The following is a 23,216-nucleotide window of genomic DNA, read 5'->3' on the forward strand; positions in this document are numbered from 1 at the left end:
CACCCCACCCTGACTCCAGAAGGCTCGATCTATACTTGCTTCCTCTGCCTCCCTGAGTTCGAGCCAACGCAAGGCGAGGGACATGTAGCAACCCGGAATGGAGCCCAGACTGCAAGGAGGCAAAGAGCTGGGGAGGAGAGCCCATTACTGGGTAGGGTGATGTCAGTCAGGAAGGCTCCCTGGTAGAGGTGGCCAGATAGTCAAGGGCCCTCTAAGCAGTCCTCAAAATGGCAGCAGGCCCTGGCCATCTGCCAGGTAACTTGAACATGCCACCATTCCCCTGAACAAGGGATTGGGATGAGGCTCCCTCCCCCAGGCTCGGTACAGGGCCCTTTGGTTAACAGGTGCCAGTAGGTGGATGCATTCAAGGTGCCAATCCCAGGTACCTTGGGGCCCCTGCTGAATATCTCCTCATTGGTACCCCTGCCGTGGATTCCCACACCAACCTATGTTCTCCCACTGTAAAGACTGCCCCCAAACACACATCCCAAGTCGTCCTGGCTCCTAGTGCTGCCTGCATGCTCTTGGGACATGCCAACTACAGCACACAAAGTTGCCTGCTCCGTGGGCCAAGGGCTTCAAGTGGCTTTGGCCCAGATCAAACCCTTGACAAGCACACTGCCACCTCAGACATCTGCAGACAAGGGCCAGGAAGCAAGGCTCTCAGGGACAACACTCAGCTTTCTTGCCACATCCTCCCTCAGCTCCACAGCATCTGACAGGAAGCCCTAGGGAGCCCACAGCTCAAGGCCAGGCACATGAGCAAGGGGAAGGAAAGGACCAGTCCATAGCCTGCAGCCATGGCCCACATCAGACCCAGGCCTTCTGAGACCTCAACACCACGCGTGCCCTCCTTGACTCCTGTTGAGAGGGCAGAGTAGAAAAGGCAGCGGCAGCTCACATAGGATGGCTACTTTTATTTCTCACTGGGGCTGGGCGGCCGGCCCCAGGCTCAGGGCGGCCACTCACTGGGAGACACGGGGCAAGCAAGACACAGAAAGGGGAAGTCCCACCCCCAGCCCCAGCCACTCTACTGCTCCCCCTGGGCCCAATGGCATAGAGGCAAAGGGGCCAAGCACACTCTGGAAGCATCTAGAAGCCACCAGCTGAATGGGGATGGGAGGCAGCAGAGCCAGGCCCAGAAAGATCCAGTGCCAGCGGGGAGGACGGGAGGTCCCCCTGAGGCTGCGCGTTGTCCGCTCAGCCCACTGTGTGCCCAGGATTCTGAACCTCTGGGGCACCCCCTCCTGCCCCGAGTCACCCAGAGTCTCCTGCCCCCCTCCCTGTGCCGGCTCCATCGTATCCTCTCCCAAGCCCCATACCTGGCAGGGCCACCGGGGGAACCGCCCTAGGGCTGGGCTAGGTGAACCAAGGGCACCGATCCCCCAACCCTCCGGATCATCCCCAGGCTGCAGGGACACAGGTGGGGCAGCAAGGGCGGTAGATAAACTAGGGGGATCCAGGCCCCCGAGGACAGCCCTGGCGAGAGGCCACAGGCCTCACAGGGCGGTGAGCTGGAGGCCACCCAAGCAGGCAGGCAGGCAGGCAGCAGGGAAAGAGATTGGCATGGTCGTGGCCAGGGGCCTCCCCGGGAAGGGCGGGCAAGTAGGAGCAAAAACAAGAGCAGAGCACGGGCCCCTACCCTGCTAGGGCCTATGGTCTGGGGACCCAGCCACACTGAGGAAGACCCAGGAGGACCCGCCAGGCTAGTAGGAGGAGATACAGGGTGCAGAGGCCTCCAACCCGCAGGTCATGTCTGGACTGAGTTCAGGGAGGGCAGGGAGGGGCGGTAGCCCAGTTGACTTTCTCTCCCCTAAGCCACACCTCTGCACCCCAACCCTCCCTTCTGCCTCCCGCCAGCCCCATCCCCGCTCTCCGAGGCAACCGGGAGGGGACCTGGAGAGGAAACGGAAGCAACGGCCCCTCAGAGCGGGGTTCCCCGAAATCTATGGCCAGGGACCGAGTCTAGCACTCAGACACCATTGGGAACACTGGCCAGGAGTCCCTCGGGTGGATCTGGGAACCTGCTGCAGAAGCTTAGGGGACTGGGCCAGCTCAAGGAAGGGCTCAGGCTGGAAACTGAGCAGGCAGGGCACCCCTGGACCTGGGGCCGAGGAGGACAGGAAGTAGGCAACTATGGAAAGACCCCCCTCCACCACCCACCCCCAACTCGGCACACAAAGGCCCAGAGAGGCCCCCAGACATCACTGTGGGGGCAGGGGTGTTTGCAAACATCCGCAGAGGGACCGGGTGTCGCAGGCACATGGACAGCTTGCAGGGCCCGGCTGAGGCTAGGATAGAAGCAGGGGGCTGGCAGGAGGTGCCCGGCCAGGGTCCCCAACTGTGTGGGAGGCAGGCCCGAGGCAGGCGGCACCAGTCCCGGGCAGGATCTCTCGGAAGAGGCACCGTACCCAGCCAGGGCTCCCGGAGACAGGGGTGGTGGGCCGTGTGTCCCCTCACCCTGTGCCTGGCCCCCAACAAAGGGCGAGCATGTATCCTTCTTGGACGCGGTGTCCAGGGCAGGGCACTCCCAAACCGGGATGACCCCTAGGCCAGAGGACCCCCCCCAGCCCCAGCTGACAGCAGCCGGGTGTCTGGGGAGGCCCCTGGGAGGCAGGGCGGCAGCCAAGAAGAGCACCATCCCTGGACGCACTCTCCAACTGCAACCAGGGCCCGGTCCCCCAAAGGCACCAGCTCTCCCTGGGGGCAGGACCTCGATCCAGAGCAGGAGTGGAGGCCCCCGACAGGGGACGGCTGGAGAGGCCCCGGGCTCACAAGCCAGGGAGTGGCGCCTCTGTGACCCGGAAGCCCCTGGGTCCCGCCTGGGCTGCTGGTAGCTGCTGTGGGCCGAGGGGTCTGGAGACCCCAGGGTGCTCTGGGGCAGCCCCTTTGGGACCCTCAATGGAGCCAGTGAGTCTAGGAGGGCGCCGATCTGTCCAGGTGGGTGCATGGGCCGGGACAGGGTCTGGCTGCCGTCGTGACTGTGCCCGTCTGCCGAACAGGCCGCTAGAAGAGCACTCCCTGAGCGAGGGCGCCGGGCAGCCTGGGGAGGGAGGCCCCCATGGCAGGGAGAGCCAGACCTCCTCACTGTTCTTCCTGGGGGACCAGGCCGGACACCTTGGCTCAGGGGAGACAGGGTCACAGAGGACAGCCAGCGGGCAGGTGGCCCAGGAGTGTGGGGGTTCAGTGGGCCTGACCGTGTCCTGAGGCGCCCCAGGACCCTGTACCCAACACCCTGGGGGAGGGGCTGTCCCCACCTGCCAGGAACACATTCCTCAGGGAAGGCCCGGCAACCTGCTCTCGTCGGGTTCAAGGAGGGCCGGGCGGCTTTGGAAGGGGCCAGGAGCTGTCATCAAGGGTCCCTGCATTGCCCAGAGGCGGCACCGGCCAACAGGAAAAGCACTCATCGCCCACGGAACCTCTGTGACAAATTCAGAGCCACGGAGAGCGTCATCAGGAAGTCACCTGCCAGTCCCAGTGGGAAGGATGGGGCAACCTCCTGGGGCCCCAGTGGAAAGCTCCTTCCAGGACCCACCTGGCCCTCCACATCCCACCCCCCAGGCCAGGGACTGCCCCTGGAGCCCAGTATCCGGCAGCCTGACACATCACGGAAAAAAGGAGCTGCTCTGCCTTCACCATGATGGCGCGGCACACCCCCTCCCCGCCCCGGCCCCTCCCCTTTCAGGGCTGCATGCCGGGAGGAGAGGCCGCCCCTGTCTGCAGAGAGAGGTCGCCCCACTTGAGGCAGAGAGGGGGCAGGGGCAGGAATGAGCCCCTGGGAGGAGGGCATTGGAAGTGGGAGGCACATGCCATGCAAGCTGGCGTGGGGCACTCATGCCATGCAAAAGGGGCTGCGGTGACTAGAACGGGTTTCCCGAGGGCTCCTGGGGATGTTGGACCAGGGGTCCCCGACCAGGGCTGGGAAAGGCTTCCATGCAGAGCCAGAGAGCACACGGCACAGACCCTGCGGGGCACACTGGATCTTGGGGGCAGAGTCTCCCTTCTTGGGGTTCTCTGTGATGGGTTTTGCAACCCTTTCAGGATGTCAAAGCACGCCCCGCCCTCAGAAATGCAGACCCCGGCCAGTGTCAGCCCCAGGAGGTGGCCTGCTGCTCCCGCTGACACCAAGGACACGTCCCTGAGGCGGCCCGCTCGGGGTCTCCAGCAGCCCACACAGCTCTACAGGCGCAAGGGCGCTTCTGACTTGCAGCACTCAGGAACAGCCTCCACCCTGAGCGTGGCGCCCTCTCCAGCACGTTCCAGGGTGGGCCTGTGAGACCAATAAAAACCACAGCGGAGGTGAGGCGAGTCACTTAGGAGGCCAGGTCATAAAGAGAGTGTGGCCGGGTCTGGGGCGCCCTCTCCTGCTGGTTCGATTGGATTGCAGGTCCGGGGGAAGCCGAGCAGCCCTGGGAGAAGGCCAGGTGGGGAGGAACTGAGGTCTCCTGCCGCAGCCTCCAGAGGGAGAATCATCACGAGGGCTCCCCACCCAGTCAGATAGGATGACTGGGCCCCGGTGGACACCTGACCGCAGCCTGAGAGGGACCCTGAGCCACAGTCCTGGCTCCCCGAGAGCCCTCCCAGAGCCTGTCCCTCAGAACCCTGGGGGGTGAGAGGAGCGCTAGGTGGGGAAGGACCGAAACGTGGAGTCGTCTGTTACCCAGCAGTCGGAACTGGTGCTCAGCGTCCAGGGGGCAAGACACGGCGTTAGCCAGAAGGAAACAAACCAACAAGAACCCCCAGAAGCCATCAGGAAAGCCTGGAGATTCCGATGACACGAAAACTAAAATCCCCTGTGTGACCAAGCACAACCCGCAAACCGCACAGTCAAGAGACAAGTGATAACATGGGGAAAAAATAGTAGCAAGAGGTGACTAAGGGCTCGCGTCAGTCACACACACACACACACACACACAGAGCTGGACACACGGACAAGGCAAAGTGCAAGGACAAGAGAGCAAAAGGGGGCGGAGGAGAGGAAGGAAGAGGGAAGGAAGCGTCTTCTCCACCGGGACGCAATTCCTTGGGAGTCCGTCTGACCCCAGGGCAAAGGGATGCTGGGTCGCCAGAGCCGCCGCGGAGACGGGAAGTCCCGCCAGGCCTCGGAGCCCAGCAAAGAGGAACCAGGGCGGACGGGCCAAACCCAGCGGCCGGCTCCGGGGGTGGGTGGTGGCGCTGTGGGGAGCCGCCTGAGCAGCATCACCAGCAGCTGGGAACCCTCCCGGTGCGGGAAGGTTGGCGGGTAAGGCGAGTCTTCCCCGGAAACACACTGGGCTGGACCCAGCGGCCCCATGGGTGCTGGAACCAGCCCTGCGGGTGTTCCCAGCCAGGCACCCTCCCGCGGGAAGACCGGTTGGAGGGATGGCTCCTGTTGGCACCCACGTCGAGGGAAGCCACCGCCTTCTCTGCGGGGCTCACCTTTCCTACCCCCCAGGAGACAGGCCAGGAAGCGCCCCAGCCCACGACCGCCCGCAGCAGAGCAGGATTCCCTCCCCGGCGGCCACCGCTGTCAAGGGACGGGCAAGACTTTGTTACCCCACCGCGCGCCACCGCGGAACGCTGCACAGACACCTCCAGACGCCGCTTCCTCCAGGACGCCCGCCCGCCCGCTCTGCCCACCTATCCCTGGACGCTCGCTGCCGGGTGGACGGGTGGGGACGACCCTGCTTCCCCACGACTCCCCAGACGCGCCCCGAGGCACTTTCGGAGCACAGTGGAGTGGGAAGGGCGGGGCGGCCCCTCGACGGCGCCCAGGCGAGAGCGGCTCACGGGGCTTCCCGGGCCCTAATCTCGGGGGACGCCCGTCCGCCTCGTCCCCTGGGGAGGACAGTGACCGCCGGTCTGCACGGGAAGGGGACTCGGCGCATGCCCCGCAGGCCCGGCCCAGGACTGGGAGGCTCGGAAGGCGACGCCGAGGCGGCGGCGGCGGCGGGGTGGGGCGGGGCGGGGCGTGGAGGGACAGACCTAGTCTCCGCCCGCCGGGGCCCAAAGCTACCTCGCTCCCAACCTCCGCCTCGGTCGCTCCCCGTGGGCTCCAGGCGCCCACAGGAAGCTCCGCCCCCGACCCGCCTATCCATCCTCCTCTTCGCCTGTCCTCGCCAATGACCGTGCTCAGATTGCACGGAATTCCCGCCCCTCGCCCTTGACGGACGCTCCTGCTGCCCAATGGACGACACCGTGTCGCGTGCGCGCTGCTGCGGCGCTCTCTGGCTCCTAGGCGTTCCCGGGGAGAGAGCCACGGCGCTGGCCGCAGAGTCGTCGGTGCACACGCAACACTGCCGCCTTGTGTTTTGGGTGCGGACCTGCGCTTCTCTAAGCGTTCCATTCCCGAGAAGGGGCGAGAAACGTCCAGAGGTCGTGGCACCTGCCCGCCGCTGCCGGGCGTCGGCCGTGGGCGCAACTGAAGCACCCCGGGAGCGCGGCGCGACATCCGTGCCTTCCGAGGGCGGCCCGGGTGTCGCCGCGGTTCGCGCGGGAGGGCGCGGCCGTGAGCATTTCCGCGCTTGCGCGGGTTCCAGTCTCTGCCCCCCACCCCCCATCCCCCACCCCCGATCCCCGGACCGGCTCCTCCCTCTCATGGCCCCGCAGTAGACGCAGCTCCTCCCTCCTGCGGTGCAGCGCAGCCAGGGCTCTGCTCCAGGAGTCATCGAGTCCGCGGAGCGTTATCTCAACGGACCCACGCGCTGCCCTCCGCTGGGGTGGGCCGTACCCTCCGCCTCCCGCCCGCGAGATCCATCCCAGCTCTGGGCGGGGGTCCGTGGTTCTTCCCGCTCATGGCCACGGAACGGTCCACGCTCGCGGAGCCACAGGCTGAGCTTTTCCTGGTGAGGGACAAGGTCCTGGTTTCCCGTGGCTGGTGGCCCTCGCGGAAGAGCCTCCAGGGAGCACGAACTTGCAGGGTTTCCTGTCATCGGGTTGCCACGCCCGTCTTGAACGCTCGAGTGCACGCAGAAGTGGATGTATAGCTTTATTTGTAATGTTTTCGTTTTCTTCTTCTTCTTTTTTTTTTTTTTTTTTTGAGGGAGGGTCTCACTCTGTCGCCCAGTCTGGAGTGCAGTGGCGCGATGAGGGCTCATCTACAGCCTTGACCTCTCCACCCCAGCGAGGGCTTCAACCTCCAACCTCAGCCTTTCATATAGCTGGGACTACAGGCGCACGCCACCACCACGTCCAGCTAATTTTTTACTTTTTGTAGAGATGGGGTCTCGCTTTGTCGCTCAGGCTGGTCTGGGATTGCTGGGCTCAGGTGATCCACCTCAGCCTCCCAAAGTGCTGGGATTTGCTGGGATTTTGGGCACTGGCCACTGGCCACCGCGCCCGGCCTGATGTGTAGTTTCAGTAGAAACCACCAAAGTCTTCAGGGTGGCCTGTGCATCACTTTACACATATTCAAGCGAATCATCCAGAGGTTTTTGAGGCCGGACGCGGTGGCTCACACCTGTGATCCCAGCACTTTGGGAGGCCGAGGCTGGTGGATCGCTTGAGGTCAGGAGTTCGAGACCAGCCTGACCAACATAGTGCAACCCCGTTTCTAATAACACAATTAGTCGGCGTGGTGGCGCCCTCGCCTATAATCCCAACTACTCAACGAGGCTGAGGCAGGAGAATCGCTTGAACCCAGGAGGCAGAGGTTGCACTGAGAGCCAGGATGGCACCATGGCACTCCAGCCTGGGTGACAGAGCAAGATTCTGTCTCAAAAACAAAAACAAACAAACAAACAAAAAACGGTTTTTGAAACAACTTGAAGCAAGTTATCCCATGTATAAAGTAGTATAAAGTTATTTATACTATTCTTCTGGGCAATCACCCACATAGTTAAACAATTTAAGGCCCATTATCTGGCTGGGCGCGGTGTCTCACGCCTGTAATCCCAACACTTTCTGAGGCTGAGGCGGGTGGATCACGAGGTCAGGAGTTTGAGACCAAGCTGGCCAATATGGTGAAACCTCGTTTCTACTAAAAATACAAAAAATTAGCTGGGTGTGGTGGCATGTGCCTGTCGTCCCAGCTACTGGGGAGGCTGAGGTAGAAGAATCACTTGAACCCAGGAGGCGGAGGTTGCAGCAAGCTGAGATCGCACCACTGCACTCTAGCCTGGGTGACACAGTGAGACTCTGTCTCAAAAGAAAAAAAAAAAAAACCCATTGTGCTACACATTTTGTAGTGATTTTCTGTTTTTGTTTTTTGTTTTTTTTTTTTAAGCTTTTTTATAATTTCAACTTTTTTGTTTTTGAGATAGAGTCTCACTCTGTCACCCAGGCTAGAGTGCAGTGGCACAATCTCGGCTCACTGCAACATTCACCTCCTGGGTTTAAGGAGTTCTCCCACCTCAGCCTACCGGGTAGCTGGGACTAAAGGTGTGTGCCGCCATGCCCTTTACGTGGGCCGAGATAGTGGCATTGCACTCCAGCCTGGGCAACAAGAGCCAACCTCTGTCTCAGAAAGAAAAAAAAAGGACAGTGGAGTCCTAGATGGTGAGGGTAGCAATGGAGAAACCCACTTCAATTTCTTTGTGTCAACGGTTCATGTATTGGAAGGATTCCCATGGGAAGGTCAGGAGGGAGAGGAGCCAACAGGTGGAACTCCACCAGTTCCCCTGTCCTCACCGTGTAGGGCTGCAAGATTGCTTGGTGCCTGTCTGGGCTCCACGGCCCCCACCCGCCCCTGCAGGCTTGTGTGCGGATCAGCAAGAGGCACTCTGCTCTCCCGGCAGGTAGTCAGCTGGAGGCGAGGACACGGGAGGGATTTCAGCCCTCTCACTCCCCAGGAAGGTGTCCTTGTGCAGAAAACAGCCTGCACGACCTTCTAGGGCATGCAGGATTAGACTGTATCCTCCCTCTGCCCAAAGTGGCTACGGAAAGTTCATTTTAACACCCACTAGAGAGTGAGGAGACTGTAGGTGGAATTTCTTTTTTGTTTTTCTTTTTTTCCGAGACAGAGGAGTCTTGCTCTGTGGTCCCAGGCTGGAGTACAGTGGTGTGATCTTGGCTCATTGCAACCTCCGCCTCCGGGGTTCAAGCAATTCTCCTGCCTCAGCCCCCCGAGTAGCTGAGATTACAGGCATGTGCCACCATGCCCAGCTAATTTTTTGTATTTTTAGTAGAGACGGGGTTTCACCACGTTGGCCAGGCTGGTCTCCAACTCCTGACCTCAACTGATCCACCCACCTTAGCCTCCCAAAGTGCTGGGATTATAGGCGTGAGCCAGTGCACCCACCCTGTAGGCAGAATTTTTTTTGTTGTTTTTCTGAGATAGTTTCTCTCTGTAGGCCAGGCTGGAGTGCAGTGGCATGATCTCGGCTCACTGCAACCTCTGTCTCCCGGGCTCAAGCAATTCTTCTGCCTCAGCCTCCCAAGTAGCTGGAATTACAGTTGTGTACCACCACACCCGGCTAAGTTTTGTATTTTTAGTAGAGACGGGGTTTCACCATGTTGGCCAGGCTGGTCTCGAACTCCTGACCTCAGGTAATCCGCCCACCTCGGCCTCCTAAAGTGCTGGGATTATAGGCGTGAGCCACCGCACCTGGCCATACATGACTTTTTTTTTTTTTTTTTTTTTTTTTGAGACGGAGTCTCGCTCTGTCACCCAGGCTGGAGTGCAGTGGCCAGATCTCAGCTCACTGCAAGCTCCGCCTCCCGGGTTCACGCCATTCTCCTGCCTCAGCCTCCCGAGTAGCTGGGACTACAGGCGCCGCCACCTCGCCCGGCTAGTTTTTTGTATTTTTAGTAGAGACGGTGTTTCACCGTGTTAGCCAGGATGGTCTCGATCTCCTGACCTCGTGATCCGCCCGTCTCGGCCTCCCAAAGTGCTGGGATTACAGGCTTGAGCCACCGCGCCCGGCCATACATGACTTTTTTGAGACAGAGTCTTGCTCCGTTGCCTGGGCTGGAGTGCAGTGGTGTGACCTCAGCTCACTGCAATCTCTGCCTCCTGAGCTCAAGTGATCCTCCCACCTCAGCTGGGATTAGAATGTGCCGCCACGCCTGCCTAATTTTTAATTTTTTTTTTCTTTGAGACAGAGTCTTGCTTTGTTGCCCAGGCTGGAGTGCAATGGCGCGGTCTTGGCTCACTGCAACCTCTGCCTCAGTCTCCGGAGCAGCTGGGATTACATGCCCCCGCCACCATGCCCGGCTAATTTTTGTATTTTTAGTAGAGACGAGGTTTCACCATGTTGGCCAGGCTAGTCTCAAACTGCTGACCTCGTGATCCGCCCACCTTGGCCTCCCAAAGTACTGGGATTACAGGCGTGAGCCACTGGGCCTGGCCAATTTTTAATTTTTGTAGAGGCAGTTTTTCCCCATGTTGTCCAGGCTGGTCTCAAATTCCTTAGCTCTAGTGATCCGCCCACCTCCGCCCCTCAAAGTGCTGGGATTACAGCGTGAGCCACCGCGCCTTGCCGCAATCCCTGACTTGTATTGCCCCAGTGGTGTTACAGCCTGGAACCCAGTTACAGACGTAAGTCACCGCCGGGATCCAGAGTCCCATGATGGAAAGGGAGGCTACGTTCCCCTGGGAAGGACCCTGCACCGTTGCTGCAAGTGCACCCCAGAAATCGTCCCAAGCTTTTCTCAAAGGGATCTGAAGCCATTTGTAAAAGCGACATGTCATCCTGGAAAACAGGTGCGCTCGAGCAGGATTCCCTCCTGTCCTTCCTGTCAAAGGACGGGAAGTTACCCCACCGCGCCCCACCTGCAGATGGTGGACAGACACCTCCAGACGCCACCTCCCCCAGGACGCCCGCCTGCTCTGCGCACCTCTCCCTGGATGCTGCTCCGTGGGCGGGTTGGGGCGGCCCTGCTTCCCCACGACCCCCAGACGCGCTCCGAGGCACTCTGAGCACAGTGGAGTGGGAAGGGCGAGGCGGGGCAGTGCGCAGGCGAGAGCGGTTCATGGGAGGCGGAGCCCGAGACGCAGCTGGCCAGGACGGTGCGGGTCAGGGTGGGCGGAGCGGGGCCAGTGATGCCCCCGGGTCTCCCAGGCCATGAATCTCTGTGGAGACTTCTCCTCGACCTCTTCCCCGCGGCAATGTGCGAATCCTGGGTCTCCAGGAAACGGGGATATGGGGCATGGCTCCCAGCAAGGCCTGGTCCAGCCTCTCCGGTAGGGGAATGGGTCTCCCGCTCCGGCCTCCCGGGTTGACAAAGGAACGCCGGCCCAGGTCCCTATATGGCGCTTCACCGCCGGGGCCTCTAGCCTAGGAGGCACGGAGCGCATGTCCGGGACCCGCGCAAGCTCGGGGACACTCTCGCGGTCGCCGGGAGGCCCACCCAGGGTGCTTTCCTTTTTTCCACTCTCAGAAATATACGTCTGTCACAGTTAAGAGCAAAGCCTAGCGCAAGAGTTCTACGCCCAAGATGGCCAGCCGGAAGCGGGCTTCTCGTGACCATGTGGCGAGGCCCCATTCGTCAGCTGGCCGCCCGCGGCCCCAGTAACCGGCCACCTCTCTGATTTGCGCATATGCTGGGCTACGCCTGGGCGCAGGCGCTAAAAGCGGCTCCGTCTATGGTCATGACGTCTGACAGAGCGTCCACCCGCCTTCGCCAGGACTCTATGGTTCTTACGCGCGCAGCTAGACCGCCTATATAAGGCATGCGCAGGCGTGGGAGCGTCTCTTTCCCTTCGGCGCGGTGAGTAAGCGTAGTTGTAATCTCTTGCAGTGCCGTTGCTGGTTCTCACCCCTTTTAGGTCTGTTCTCGTCTTCCGTTCCGACTCTCTCTCTCTCGTTGCAGCCACTGAAGATCCTGGTGTCGCCATGGGCCGCCGCCCCGCCCGTTGGTGAGTCTTGAATCGGTGTACTTTCACTGCTGGGAAACGGGAGGGGAAAGAAGTGCCTGTGGCCGCTGAAAACAGCTGTGGGGTGGAGCGTCCCCCGTGCGGCGGCCCTGTTTTGGGAACTGATCCTATGTTTTACATCTTCCAGTTCTTTTTTAGTCTTCAATATTACTGTCTGTTCCTTCGTTCCCGTGTCGGTGTGGAAGCGACCGTTCCCTCATATATCTCTCTCCTTGTGTCCTGCAAGCTCACCGCATTTTCGGACGCTCGATGCTCTCTTGGGGCCTTTGTGCGTTCTCTCTTATTTCCGGGCGACGTGCCGCGTGCCTTGTCGGACGTGAAGGGCAGTCCGGGAAAAACGGGTGCGGCCGCCTCCTGTGTCCTACAGGGGGCGCCAGACGCCTTTCCACTCGGCTCGGAGGTGGATTTAGTGCCACGTGCCCGAAAGTCTTAAATTGGGTGGTCTGAGCTGTTCAGTGATAATGCGGCGATTTTGTAGTACGCAGTGTCTTGAAGAGATAATTTTTAACTAGGAAAGTTTGTTGCAAAGTGTTTATAGGAAGCGTAAGACTAACGAAAGATGGTGGCGGTTGTGTTTCTAATTTTGGGTGTCCTCTGTGTTTCAGCAGCCAAGTGTTGCTTTGTAGTTTATTTCCCCGAATGCAAACGGTTTAGAAGTGGACGTGCATTCCCCACGGTTTTCCCGTCCCTCTTTTGGGTTGTTCCTTGAGGGGCAAAGTCACTGTTGGGCTTTATGTGAACCTCACCTAACCTGTGTTTTTTCACTCCCCTGCAGTTACCGGTATTGTAAGAACAAGCCGTACCCAAAGTCTCGCTTCTGCCGAGGTGTCCCTGGTAAGTAGTGGAAGGGCCCCTGCACTGGGTTGGCTCTACTGACTCAGCGTCCGTCTGTGACACCCCCTGCACACTTGCACAATCCTTTTTTAGATGCCAAGATTCGCATCTTTGACCTGGGGCGGAAGAAGGCAAAAGTGGATGAGTTTCCGCTCTGTGGCCACATGGTGTCAGATGAATATGAGCAGCTGTCCTCTGAAGGTAAGGCAGGATTCTTTGTTCGTCACCCCCAGTCCTTCCTCTTTGCTCCCTCAACCCCATCCACATACACTGCACTGGAATTGGGAGTTAATGAAACATGAGCCTTTTTACAAAACTCAGCCAACACATTTCCCCCGAGCTGGAGAAGGTCGTGGTGAATGTTTCTCTATCTTATCTCACTTTGCTGCTTTCTTTCCCCCTACCTAGCCCTGGAGGCTGCCCGAATTTGTGCCAATAAGTACATGGTAAAAAGTTGTGGCAAGGATGGCTTCCATATCCGCGTGCGGCTCCACCCCTTCCACGTCATCCGCATCAACAAGATGTTGTCCTGTGCTGGGGCTGACAGGTGAGCTTGGTCTGGGCCTTTTAAGGCAGCTTTCCCATAACTTGGAGTCTCTACGTTATTAGGTTTGCATTAATTCGTCAGAGCATAGAGATACTTGGCCCCAGTGACTCAGCCACTACGGCTACTAGAAAAGCCAGGACACAGCTGGCAAGTGACTTTCAGTGGTCACTCAGGACCCTTTCCTATGTACTGTTGCAGATACAAACAAAGCATGAGTAAGTCTTAGCAAGCAAGCTGTTTCCCACAGGTGAGGGGAAACACTTGTGATGGGAGTAGCTTTTCTTTTAGCTAGATGACAACCATCTTGCCAGCAAGCAGGTAGTTGAAGCTAGTAGAGGAGCCCAGTGGTGCCTTGCAGGACGCCTCCATGGTTTTTGAGATGCTCTGCAGCCAATTAAGCCGACTGAGTTCCTTTCCTCATGGGGGCCCAGTGTGCAATGGCTGCAAACAGCAGCTTCCTTGGTAGTGTATGCAGCCTGTTTGTTGTATGGGTTGCTCTAAGGGACCTTGGAGACAGGCCTTTCCGATGGACATTCATGTTTCTAACTTTGCACTACCCCAATGTAGGCTCCAAACAGGCATGCGAGGTGCTTTTGGAAAGCCCCAGGGCACTGTGGCCAGGGTTCACATTGGCCAAGTTATCATGTCCATCCGCACCAAGCTGCAGAACAAGGAGCATGTGATTGAGGCCCTGCGCAGGGCCAAGTTCAAGTTTCCTGGCCGCCAGAAGGTACGTACTGTTGCAGCCCCCTTCTCCCACCTTTCTTTGCCCCAGGCCTTCTGACTCAGTTCTTTCCATTGCTCCCTAGATCCACATCTCAAAGAAGTGGGGCTTCACCAAGTTCAATGCTGATGAATTTGAAGACATGGTGGCTGAAAAGCGGCTCATCCCAGATGGCTGTGGGGTCAAGTACATCCCCAATCGTGGTCCTCTGGACAAATGGCGGGCCCTGCACTCATGAGGGCTTCCAATATGCTGCCCCCACTTAATACCAATAAATTCTACTTCCTGTCCACCTACGTTTTTATATTTATATTCTTGAGGGAGAAGGAACTTCCTTTGGGAACCTTGGGGTCATTGCCCTTTCACTTCAGAAACAGGTTGACAGCTCAGCCCTGCTCGTGAGGCAGCAAACCCTGCAAAGGGCTAGGACTGGTGGCCTTAATGTCAGTTGTCTACTCTGGAGCTTGACTTGGACCTCCCCAGGTCCTAGGCAGTAGGTTGAAAAGCATTGAAGTGCTTTTCATGAAGCACAGCTGCAGCAAAGCCTTGCAATCCCAGGCTGGGGTCAGCCTACGATTGTGTTGCTTATTACAACACATGGGAACCAAGAGGAGTTTGTGGGCTAGAGGCTGACCAGCATCAGCATTTATTTAGCAAGGGTAGGTGTGCATCACATTGGGTGTGGTCTCACCCATCTGGTTTAGCCAGTCCTCCTTGGTGGGAATCATTCTGGGATTTGCATTTTTCATATCTCTAGCAATCTCCTGGGCCCCATGCACTAACCTCTTCGAGAGCCTGCATTCCCAGGGCCCTCACCACCTGACCAAAGGTCTGGGCTAACCTTTGGTCCTTTACAACAAAAAGACCTCAGAACAGGCACATGTGGCATGGTTTGACCTGGGAATCCCAGATGTCTGAGCTGAACTATCGCTAGATAGAACAGCGCTAGCTTTTGGGGGAGTAGCAAAAATGAGAGGCATGCTAGGTGGGTGGCCTGAGCATCTGTATCCAGGGACAGGACTCCAAAGGCTTTTGGTCCCAGAGCTGGAATATGTTGGCCCCAGTCCCCAGTGGCTCCCAAGAGGCCTCTGGTCTTTGGTAATCTCAATTTATAGCCATTTGTAAGGTTTTTAATTACCTTTATTTTCTTTTGCCAAACATACCTGGGAATACCTTTTATTTATTTATTTTTTACCTTGGGGTGATGGTTCCAAACCATAAATGTGATTATAGTTAACACATGGCCCTTCTATCATCCCAGCCAGTGTTTTTCCTGAGCTCTGGAGAGGAGGATGCAAGGGAGGGGTCTGGGACGCTGCTGGCATTTTGCTGTGTCCTGCAGCCCCTTTCCCGGGGCACCTGGGTTCACACAGCTTTTTAGGTTATGTAACTGGTGCAGATTTTCTGTGTGCAGATGTTGGCGTTGACCAGCCTTGGCTGGACTTTACCAGCCGTGCAAAAGCCTGTGCCAACACAGACGACAGCACCCAAGTGGTGCGAGCATGACTGCTCAGCAGTTATAACAGGCCTGACTGCATTGTTCACCGGATTACAATGAGCCGAAATATTTCTTGGTGTTTGCTGGTTCCAGAGAAGGAGTTTGATGTAGCGGCTTAACCACCCTCCTTGTAGCTATTGGGGGTTAATGGTTTCCTGGTGATTCTTACCAATCCACAATAAAGATGGCCCATTGGCATATCTGCCGCACAAGTGTCATATCTCACCAATCTGGATTTTTGTTCTCAGTAACTTTCCTTTTTGTCATATAACATCTTGATTCCTCTTTCTGAGCCCTCCCTTCCCCTCCCCCAACCCAGAGCCCACTTTGTCTCCACTCCTGATACTACACTACCTGGCAGGTGGCATGAGTCCAGCCTCGGGGCCCCTGGCTTCCACTCCTAATCTAGGCACAAGCCCAACCAAAGAAGAGCCAAAAAAGGCAGGCGGGGGTGGACTGCAGTCACAGGGCAACTGTAGCTGAAGCCCCCCAGCCCCAGGCTGGATGGACGGGGGAGGCTGGGGTTTAAGTCCCAAAAGGCAGCAGGCCATGGGGGATGGGGGGGCTCAGGCGGCAGGGCACAGCTGAGGGGACAGGAGTGACAGCAGCAACAGAACAGTAAGGCTGAGAGGCTGGACACTGTGCGCCTGGCTTAACTTCAGCTCCACCTCCACGGGGTAGTGGTCACTGATGTTGAGGGCCTGGAAATGGGTGGTGAGGCAGTGTCAGTGCCTGGGGCTGAGGGGCTTCCCTGTGACCCTGCTCCTGCCCTCCCTCCTCTTGCCAGCCCCATCCCTTCACCTCCTCCTCGGTGAGCTGGAAGCTCGTGGCGAAGTCAAAGGCGGCCGCAGTGTGCAGCAGGCTCCGGCAGTGCTCCCCGTGCAGCACAATGCGGTCATAGGCACAGTGGGTGCTGGCCCGCACTGTGGTGTCCTCCCCGTCGGCAATCACCCAGTGGAAGCCTGGCTCAGTTCGCAGCTCCAGCTTGTCCAGGCGCTTTTTGGTCAGTGAAGCGCAGTCAGCATTGAAGTCCCCGAGCAGGATCACGTCCTAGAGACACAGCAGCCATCGGGCTGGCCGCTGGGCCACCCTATCCTTGTCCCTCCTGTACAGACTGCCCAGGCCTACCTTGCTCTGCCAATGCTGGGAGACCTCCAGAAACACATCGTAGAGGGCGTTCAGCTCCTTCTCTACGGCCTTAGGAGTGGTGTGCAGCGGGACCAACACCAGGCTGGGAAGGACTGCAAGGCCCAGGGACCGAGGGCTACCATCCACTCCTGGCCCTTCTCCCCCAGCCCCTCTGGGTGAGGAAGCCCCCAGTGGAGCCAGCCAGAACCCCCCTTCTGCTCCCACATACCAAGCCCACCCTTCTTCCCTCCCTACCATTGCTGGGCAAAGAGAACTGGGCCACAAATGGCTCCCGGGCAAAGACATCGTCCTCGTCGTTGTACACGTAGGAACTCAGGACCTGTGTTTTGTGTGACCTGGGAGGACCAAGGGATGAGCAGCAGTGGGCCCACATCACCGATTTTGGCTTGCAAGTGCCAAACGGCACTCAGGGAGGGGCCCTCCACTAACAGCGACAATGTGGGCACAGCCCTCCCAACCTGTCTCTAGAACTTTAAAACGTCAGACATAATTCATATGCCATAAAATTCACCTGCTTCAAGTATACAACACGGTTTTTTTGTGCATTCATAAAGCTGTGCAACTATTGCTACAATCAATTTTAAAACATTGGTATCTATTACCCCTAATCAAAACGTAACATCCATTACCAGTTACTCTCCATTCTCTCCTCCCACCAGCCCCTGCAACCATTAATCTGTTCTCTATCTTGTGCATTTGCCTATTCTGGATATTTCATATGAATGAAATCAGATCATCAATGTTTTCCACATTTGTCTATGCTGTAACATGTCTGTGCTTCGTTCCTCTTTCTGGCTGAATAATATTCCACGGACTGGGTATAGTACATTTTGATATTTGGACACTTTGATGTCATTCTTTTTTCTTTTTCTTTTTTTTTTTTTTTTTTTTTTTGAGACATGGTCTCGCTCTGTTGCCCAGGCTGGAGTGCAGCGGCACAATCATAGCTCAGTGCAATCTTGAACTCCTGGGTTCAAGTGATCCTGCTGCTTCAGCCTCCCAAAGCACTGGCATTACAGGCAGGAGCCACTATATCCTGCCTACCCAGTTATTTTGGAGCAAATACCAGATGTCATATAATTTTATTTACATAGAGAATCAGTTCTCCTTCCCTGCAGCCTCCCTTGCCCTCTGGATCCTGATTCCAAAGGGCTCCCTGCCAGCCTGTCCTCCCAGAGACTTAGAAGATCGGGTCTACCCAAGGCCCATAAGTGGTCCTCACGGAGCCTCTTCCCAGGAGCTGCAGCCCTTGCTGGCCACTTTCATAGAGGGGGTCAGCCACGCCCTGAGCCCCAGCAGCTCCCACAGGAGAGAGGAGGAGGGACCCCACATCTGTGCTTAGAGAAGGAAGGCCTCCTGCTCTATGGACACTCTGGTGGGGGTCGAGGATGGGAAGAGTCCAGAATAAAAGGTGTTCAGAAGAAAAAGCATGCTAAGCAGATGAGGCTGTCCCAGGATGGGGGGCCTGTGGCCCCGGGGACTAACGAGCCTACCTCACATTAGGGCCAAGGACTGCGCCCGCCCCCTCCCCGCCCCCTCCCCGCCCCCTGCCCTGCTGCGCCACCAACTCCGTGCTCACCGATAGAAGTATACGTATGTCTCCATGTAGGTGCTGCGCCCCAGCTGGGGGCTGCTCAAGGTGCTGTAGGGCCCAGAGCCATCAAATCTGCCAAGAAAAGGGGAGGCAGAGTCAGGGCCTCAAGGCTCTGGGTGCGCCCCTGATTAGACTCACAGAGCCTTCCTCACCGATTGAGTTCTCGAAGCAGGAGGGGGATGGCGCTGCCGGAAGAGTCCACCACCTCCTGCAGCACCATGATGTCACAGCGAGCCAGGATCTGCAGGACACCAGGAAGGCCAGCCTGACTCAGTGCCAGCTGCCCTGAGAGGAGGCAGTGGGCCCAGGGAACTGGCACTGTTGTGGCCAAGAGTGTTAAGGCTTGCTGGCTGCAGCCCACAGAAAGCAGTGGGACTGGAAAGGCCCCAGGAGAAGACTCATCCCACCCACACATCACCTGTTTCACAGAGGAGGAGACTGAGGCCAGCAGCAGGCAAGTGCCTGTGCTGCATCTCCGTGCCACATCTCTTCCTGTCCCCTCTTCTCTGGAACATTCTCCTGGTCAGGCAGGGCTGGGGGCTTTGGGTCATGGTGTTTAGGGGCACAGCTTCCCTGAAGTGATGAACTTACCCGAACTAAGGTGTCCATCACCTGCTCCCTGGCCACCTTGGCCAGCGTCAGCCGCTGGGCATTGAAGGCGCAGATGCGAAAGGCCTGGGCCCCATTGACCAGGATGAGGAAGAGGAGTGCAGTTGGATAGTGCATGACTGCGTGTGGCTGCCGGGGACCCCCCAGGAATCCAGGCTGCCCCAGGGTATGCTCTCACTGGGCTCAGTTCTGGCTCTGGGAGGGCTGAAATATGGAACAGAGAAAGTGGCACTAGCTGCTGCCCAGCACCAGCCTCCCAGACCTGCCAACCCGCAGGTTCCCCGCCCTTCTCCGTGGCCACCTGCTGACTCTGCATGTATGGCTTGACAGCATTCTTTTCATTTAAAAATTGTTTTTGAGGCCGGGCGTGGTGGCTCAAGCCTGTAATCCCAGCACTTTGGGAGGCCGAGATGGGTGGATCACGAGGTCAGAAGATCGAGACCATCCTGGCTAACACGGTGAAACCCCGTCTCCACTAAAAAATACAAAAAAACTAGCCGGGCGAGGTGGCAGGTGTCTGTAGTCCCAGCTACTCGGGAGGCTGAGGCAGGAGAATGGCGTGAACCCGGGAGGCGGAGCTTGCAGTGAGCCGAGATCATGCTACTGCATTCCAGCCTGAGTGACAGAGCGAGACTCCGTCTCAAAAAATAAAAAAATAAAAAAATTGTTTTTGAGGTCGGGTGCGGTGGCTCAGGTCTGTAATCCCAGCACTTTGGGAGGCCGAGGTGGGCAGATCCCTGAGGTCAGGAGTTCGAGACCACCCTGGCCAACATGGAGAAACTGTCTCTACTAAAAATATAAACATTAGCCAGGTGTGGTGGCAGGTGCCTGCAATCCCAGCTACATAGGAGGCTGAGGCAGGAGAATAGCTTGAACCTGGGAGGCGGAGGTTGCAGTGAAGCAAGATCATACCACTGCACTCCAGCCTGGGCGACAGAGTGAGACTCTACCTCAAAAAAAAAAAAAAAATTGTTTTTGAGACAGAGTCTTGCTCTGTCAAGATGAAGCCACGATCGCACCACTGCACTTCAGCCTGGGCAACAATGAGACCCCGTCTCAAAAAAAAGTGAAATCCTACAGTATTTGTATTTTTGTGACTGGCTCATTTCACTATCCTCAAAGGTCATTCATGTTGGAGCACATGTCAGAATTTCTTTCCTTTTCATGGCTGAATCATATTCCTTTTATTTTATTTTATTTTTTTTTTTGAGATGGAGTTTCGCTTTTGTTGCCCAGGCTGGAGTGCAATGGCAGGATCTCAGCTTACTGCAACCTCCGCCTCCCAGGTTCAAGCTATTCTCCTGCCTCAGGCTCCCAAACAGCTGGGACTACAGGCATGCTCCACCACGCCCAGCTAATTTTGTATTTTTAGTAGAGATGGGGTTTCTCCATGTTGGTCAGGCTGGTCTCGAACTCCTGATCTCAGGTGAGCTGCCCACCTTGGCCTCCCAAGGTGCTGGGATTACAGGTGTGAGCGGCCGTGCCCTGCTGTTTTTTTGTTTGTTTGTTTGTTTGTTTGTTTTTAGAGAGAGAGACAAGGTCTCACTATGTTGCCCAGCCTAGTCTTGAACTCCTATGCTCAAGCAATTCTCCTGCCTCAGCCTCCTAAAGTGCTGGGATTGCAGAAATGAGCCCTGGTGCCCCAGCCTCATGCATCTCTTGACCTCATGATCTGCCCACCTTGGCCTCCCAAAGTGCTGGGATTACAGGTGTGAGCCACAGCGTCCAGCCCCTGCTTTCAGTTCTTTTGGGTATATACGCAGAAGTGGAATTGCTGGATCATATGGTAGTTCTATTTTTAATTTTCTGAGGAACTGTCACATTGGTCTCCATGGTGACTGCACCATTTTACATTCTCACCAACAGTGCACAAGCGGTCAAGCTTATTCTTTTATTATTTATTTGAGACAAGGTCTTGCTCTGTCACCCAGACTGGAGTGCAATGGTGCCATCACGGCTCACTGCAGCCTCCTGAATTCTACGTTTCCCAGGCTGGTCTCAAATTCCTGGGCTCAAGTGATCTTCCTATCTCAGCGTCTCAAAGTGCTGGGATTTTTTTTTTTTTTTTTTTTTTTTGAGACAGAGTCTCACTCTGTCGCCCACACTGGAGAGCAGTGGCATGATCTCGGCTCACTGCAACCTCAGCCTCCCGAGTAGCTGAGATTACAGGCGCCTCTCACCACGCCCAGCTAATTTTTGTATTGTTCAGTAGAGACAGAGTTTCACCATCTTGGCCAGGATGGTCTGGAACTCTTGACCTCAGGTGATCAGCCGGCCTTGGCCTCCCAAAGTGCTGGGATTACAGGTGTGAGCCACCGTGCCCAGCCAGTGCTGGGATATTACAGGCCTGAGTCACTGCGCCTGGCCTAGTCTACATTTTTTTTTTTTTTTTTTTTTTTTTTGAGATGGAGTCTTGCTCTGTCACCAGGTTGGAGTGCAGTGGCGTGATCTCAGCTCACTGCAACCTCCGCCTCCCAGGTTCAAGCAATTCTCCTGCCTCAGCCTCCTGAGTAGTTGGGATTACAGGCGTGAGCCACAGCGCCCGACCCACTTTCTTTTTCTTTTTTTTTTTAAGATAGTCTCATTCTGTTGCTCAGGCTGGAGGGCAGTGATGTGATCTCAGCTCACTGCAACCTCCACCTTTCAGGCTCAAGTGATGCTCTCACCTCAGCCTTCCGAGTAGCTGGGACTACAGGTACATGCTGCCACACCAAGCTAATTTTTTTTTTTTCTTTTTTTGAGATGCAGTCTCACTCTATCTCCCAGGCTGGAGTTCAGTGGCTCAATCTCAGCTCACTGCAACCTCCGTCTCCCAGGTTCAAGTGATTCTCCTGCCTCAGCCTCCCAAGTAGCTAGGATTATAGGCGCCCACCACACCCGGCTAATTTTTGTACTTTGAGTAGAGACAGGTTTCGCCATGTTGGCCAGGCTGGTCTCGAACTCCTGACCTCAAGCGATCCTCCCGCCTCAGCCTCCCAAAGTGCTGGAATTACAGGTGTGAGCCACCATGCCCGGCCACCAAGCTAATTTTTAAAATTTGTTTGGAGAGATGGGGTTTCACCATGTTGTTCCAAGAAACCCCAGTGCTTTTCACCTCCATTAGCAACTACAGGAACATCTTCATTCATCTCTGTCTCCCCACTTGTGAGATGTTCTCTTTAAGATAAACTCCTGGCAGTGAATTGCTGGGTACAAGGGCGTGTGTATTTAAAAAGATCTCAGATATGGCCAAATCATCCCCGTTGCAACCTGTGATGGGGACTCTTTCAATGCCCCTGCCACCACTGGGGAGCCCTTTGTGTTAATCTCACCAGCTGGAGCACCCCCCCCCCCCCCCCCGTCAGTTTGTCTTTGTCTCACACTCACCTGACCTTGCAGGGCTCAGCCCCTTGCTCCACGCCCTGTCCATGTGGCTTTTGCATCCTGAGGCATGAGTTCCTCTGCTCTGTCTGCTTTTCTCCATCAACCTGTCACCTTCCCTTTGGGCTCACTTCCTGCCTCTCTGAGGCTCTGCCTGTCTCTGTCTCACTTTCCCTCTCGTCTCTGGTTTCCCTTCTCTGTCTCTCTGTTGCGGTATCTCTCTCCTGGTTGGGTTTGATGTCTGTTTCTCCCTGACCACCTGCTCTGTCACTCACGCTAGTTTGGGTTCCCTGCCCTGGTGCCTATTCTGGGATATACGTGGGCATGTGGGCAGCCCTGGGCTGGCACAGGCAGCCTTGGAGGCTCTGGCGTCAGGGACCCCCATGAGGGATACCAGTAAGAACCAGAGAGAGCGACTGTTCCTGGCTTCAGCCCCAAACCCTGGCAGTCAACATCAGCCTTGCTTGGAGCCCTAGGTTTCCCTCTCCCTCCCAAACCCTCTCCAGGCAGAAGGCAACTTCCTCCCTTCTTCCGTCTCCCCAGGAGGCTCCCATACCTGCTCAGACCAGCTTGTCACCAAGTCTGCCTCATCCTTAAGTGGATCGCGATACCCCAGAAGAGCAGCTCCTGCCTGAATAGGGCTAGCAGGGGAAAAAAAGAGGAAGAGGCTGTGTTCCTGAGCCACCCAGCCAGGAAGGACTGGACCGGGCCGGACGCCCCACCCTTGCCGACAGGCAGGCCCGCCCCGTCTCCGCCCCGCCGCTGACAAGGAGGGCGAGCACCAGGCCTGGGAACTGCTGACCTGCCCGCCCACCTTCCCACCCAGACCCCGCCTTCCCGGGCCAGCGGGACATGACAGATCTGTGAGTGACTCAAGCCGCGCAGGCCAGCTGTCTCCGTGGCTGAGCAGCAGCAGTCCCTTAATGAGCACTTACCTGTGCCAAGGGCCCGGGGCAAGGAGGAGCTGGTGCCTAAGTGAGACCCCGAGCTTCGCTCGCCGGGCCGGTCGCTCAGCCCCTGGTCCGGGTCCCCAGTCAGCAGCTGCTGGGAAAGGCGCAGGAGCTGGAAGTCATGCCCAGTGCTGCGAGACCGGGCACCCCAAGGGCA

At 57.1% G+C, this 23,216-nt stretch overlaps 3 protein-coding genes and 1 non-coding gene across 7 annotated transcripts; 3 read left to right on the forward strand and 1 right to left on the reverse strand.

Moving 5' to 3' along the window:
• The first annotated feature begins 3,680 nt into the window (after positions 1 to 3,680).
• LOC115898579 (collagen alpha-1(II) chain-like) lies at positions 3,681 to 6,152 on the forward strand. Its single transcript, XM_030933516.1, has 2 exons — positions 3,681 to 5,242; positions 5,435 to 6,152. Exons 1-2 carry the CDS (start codon positions 5,055 to 5,057, stop codon positions 6,144 to 6,146), a joined length of 900 nt encoding a protein of 299 aa, XP_030789376.1. The 5' UTR covers positions 3,681 to 5,054; the 3' UTR covers positions 6,147 to 6,152.
• A 4,252-nt stretch (positions 6,153 to 10,404) lies between these two features.
• On the forward strand, positions 10,405 to 14,195 carry RPL10 (ribosomal protein L10). 2 transcript variants are annotated; one of them, XM_010369201.2, is made up of 7 exons: positions 10,405 to 10,621; positions 11,299 to 11,776; positions 12,570 to 12,628; positions 12,722 to 12,829; positions 13,037 to 13,175; positions 13,743 to 13,905; positions 13,985 to 14,195. In XM_010369201.2, exons 2-7 carry the CDS (start codon positions 11,754 to 11,756, stop codon positions 14,135 to 14,137), a joined length of 645 nt encoding a protein of 214 aa, XP_010367503.1. In that variant the 5' UTR covers positions 10,405 to 10,621; positions 11,299 to 11,753; the 3' UTR covers positions 14,138 to 14,195. The 2 variants fall into 2 exon arrangements, with proteins under 2 accessions (XP_010367503.1, XP_030789380.1); XM_030933520.1 differs by lacking the exons at positions 10,405 to 10,621; positions 13,985 to 14,195 and having other exon boundaries at positions 10,764 to 11,776; positions 13,754 to 13,862.
• On the forward strand, positions 13,560 to 13,694 carry LOC115898877. The gene has a single exon (XR_004058532.1). It is a non-coding gene; the product is annotated as a small nucleolar RNA SNORA70 (small nucleolar RNA).
• Positions 14,196 to 15,023: 828 nt separating the features above from the next.
• DNASE1L1 (deoxyribonuclease 1 like 1) lies at positions 15,024 to 23,063 on the reverse strand. 3 transcript variants are annotated; one of them, XM_030933518.1, is made up of 9 exons: positions 23,045 to 23,063; positions 22,666 to 22,750; positions 18,732 to 18,953; positions 18,293 to 18,381; positions 18,126 to 18,212; positions 16,781 to 16,881; positions 16,526 to 16,638; positions 16,199 to 16,447; positions 15,024 to 16,098 (listed from the first exon to the last, which is right to left on the reverse strand). In XM_030933518.1, exons 3-9 carry the CDS (start codon positions 18,864 to 18,866, stop codon positions 15,964 to 15,966), a joined length of 909 nt encoding a protein of 302 aa, XP_030789378.1. In that variant the 5' UTR covers positions 18,867 to 18,953; positions 22,666 to 22,750; positions 23,045 to 23,063; the 3' UTR covers positions 15,024 to 15,963. The 3 variants fall into 3 exon arrangements, with proteins under 3 accessions (XP_030789378.1, XP_010367502.1, XP_010367500.1); XM_010369200.2 differs by lacking the exon at positions 23,045 to 23,063 and having other exon boundaries at positions 22,116 to 22,826; XM_010369198.2 differs by lacking the exon at positions 23,045 to 23,063 and having other exon boundaries at positions 22,666 to 22,825.
• Between the last annotated feature and the right edge of the window lie 153 nt (positions 23,064 to 23,216).

This window comes from Rhinopithecus roxellana, chromosome 7, assembly GCF_007565055.1.
Source record: "Rhinopithecus roxellana isolate Shanxi Qingling chromosome 7, ASM756505v1, whole genome shotgun sequence".
NCBI lineage: Eukaryota > Metazoa > Chordata > Mammalia > Primates > Cercopithecidae > Rhinopithecus > Rhinopithecus roxellana.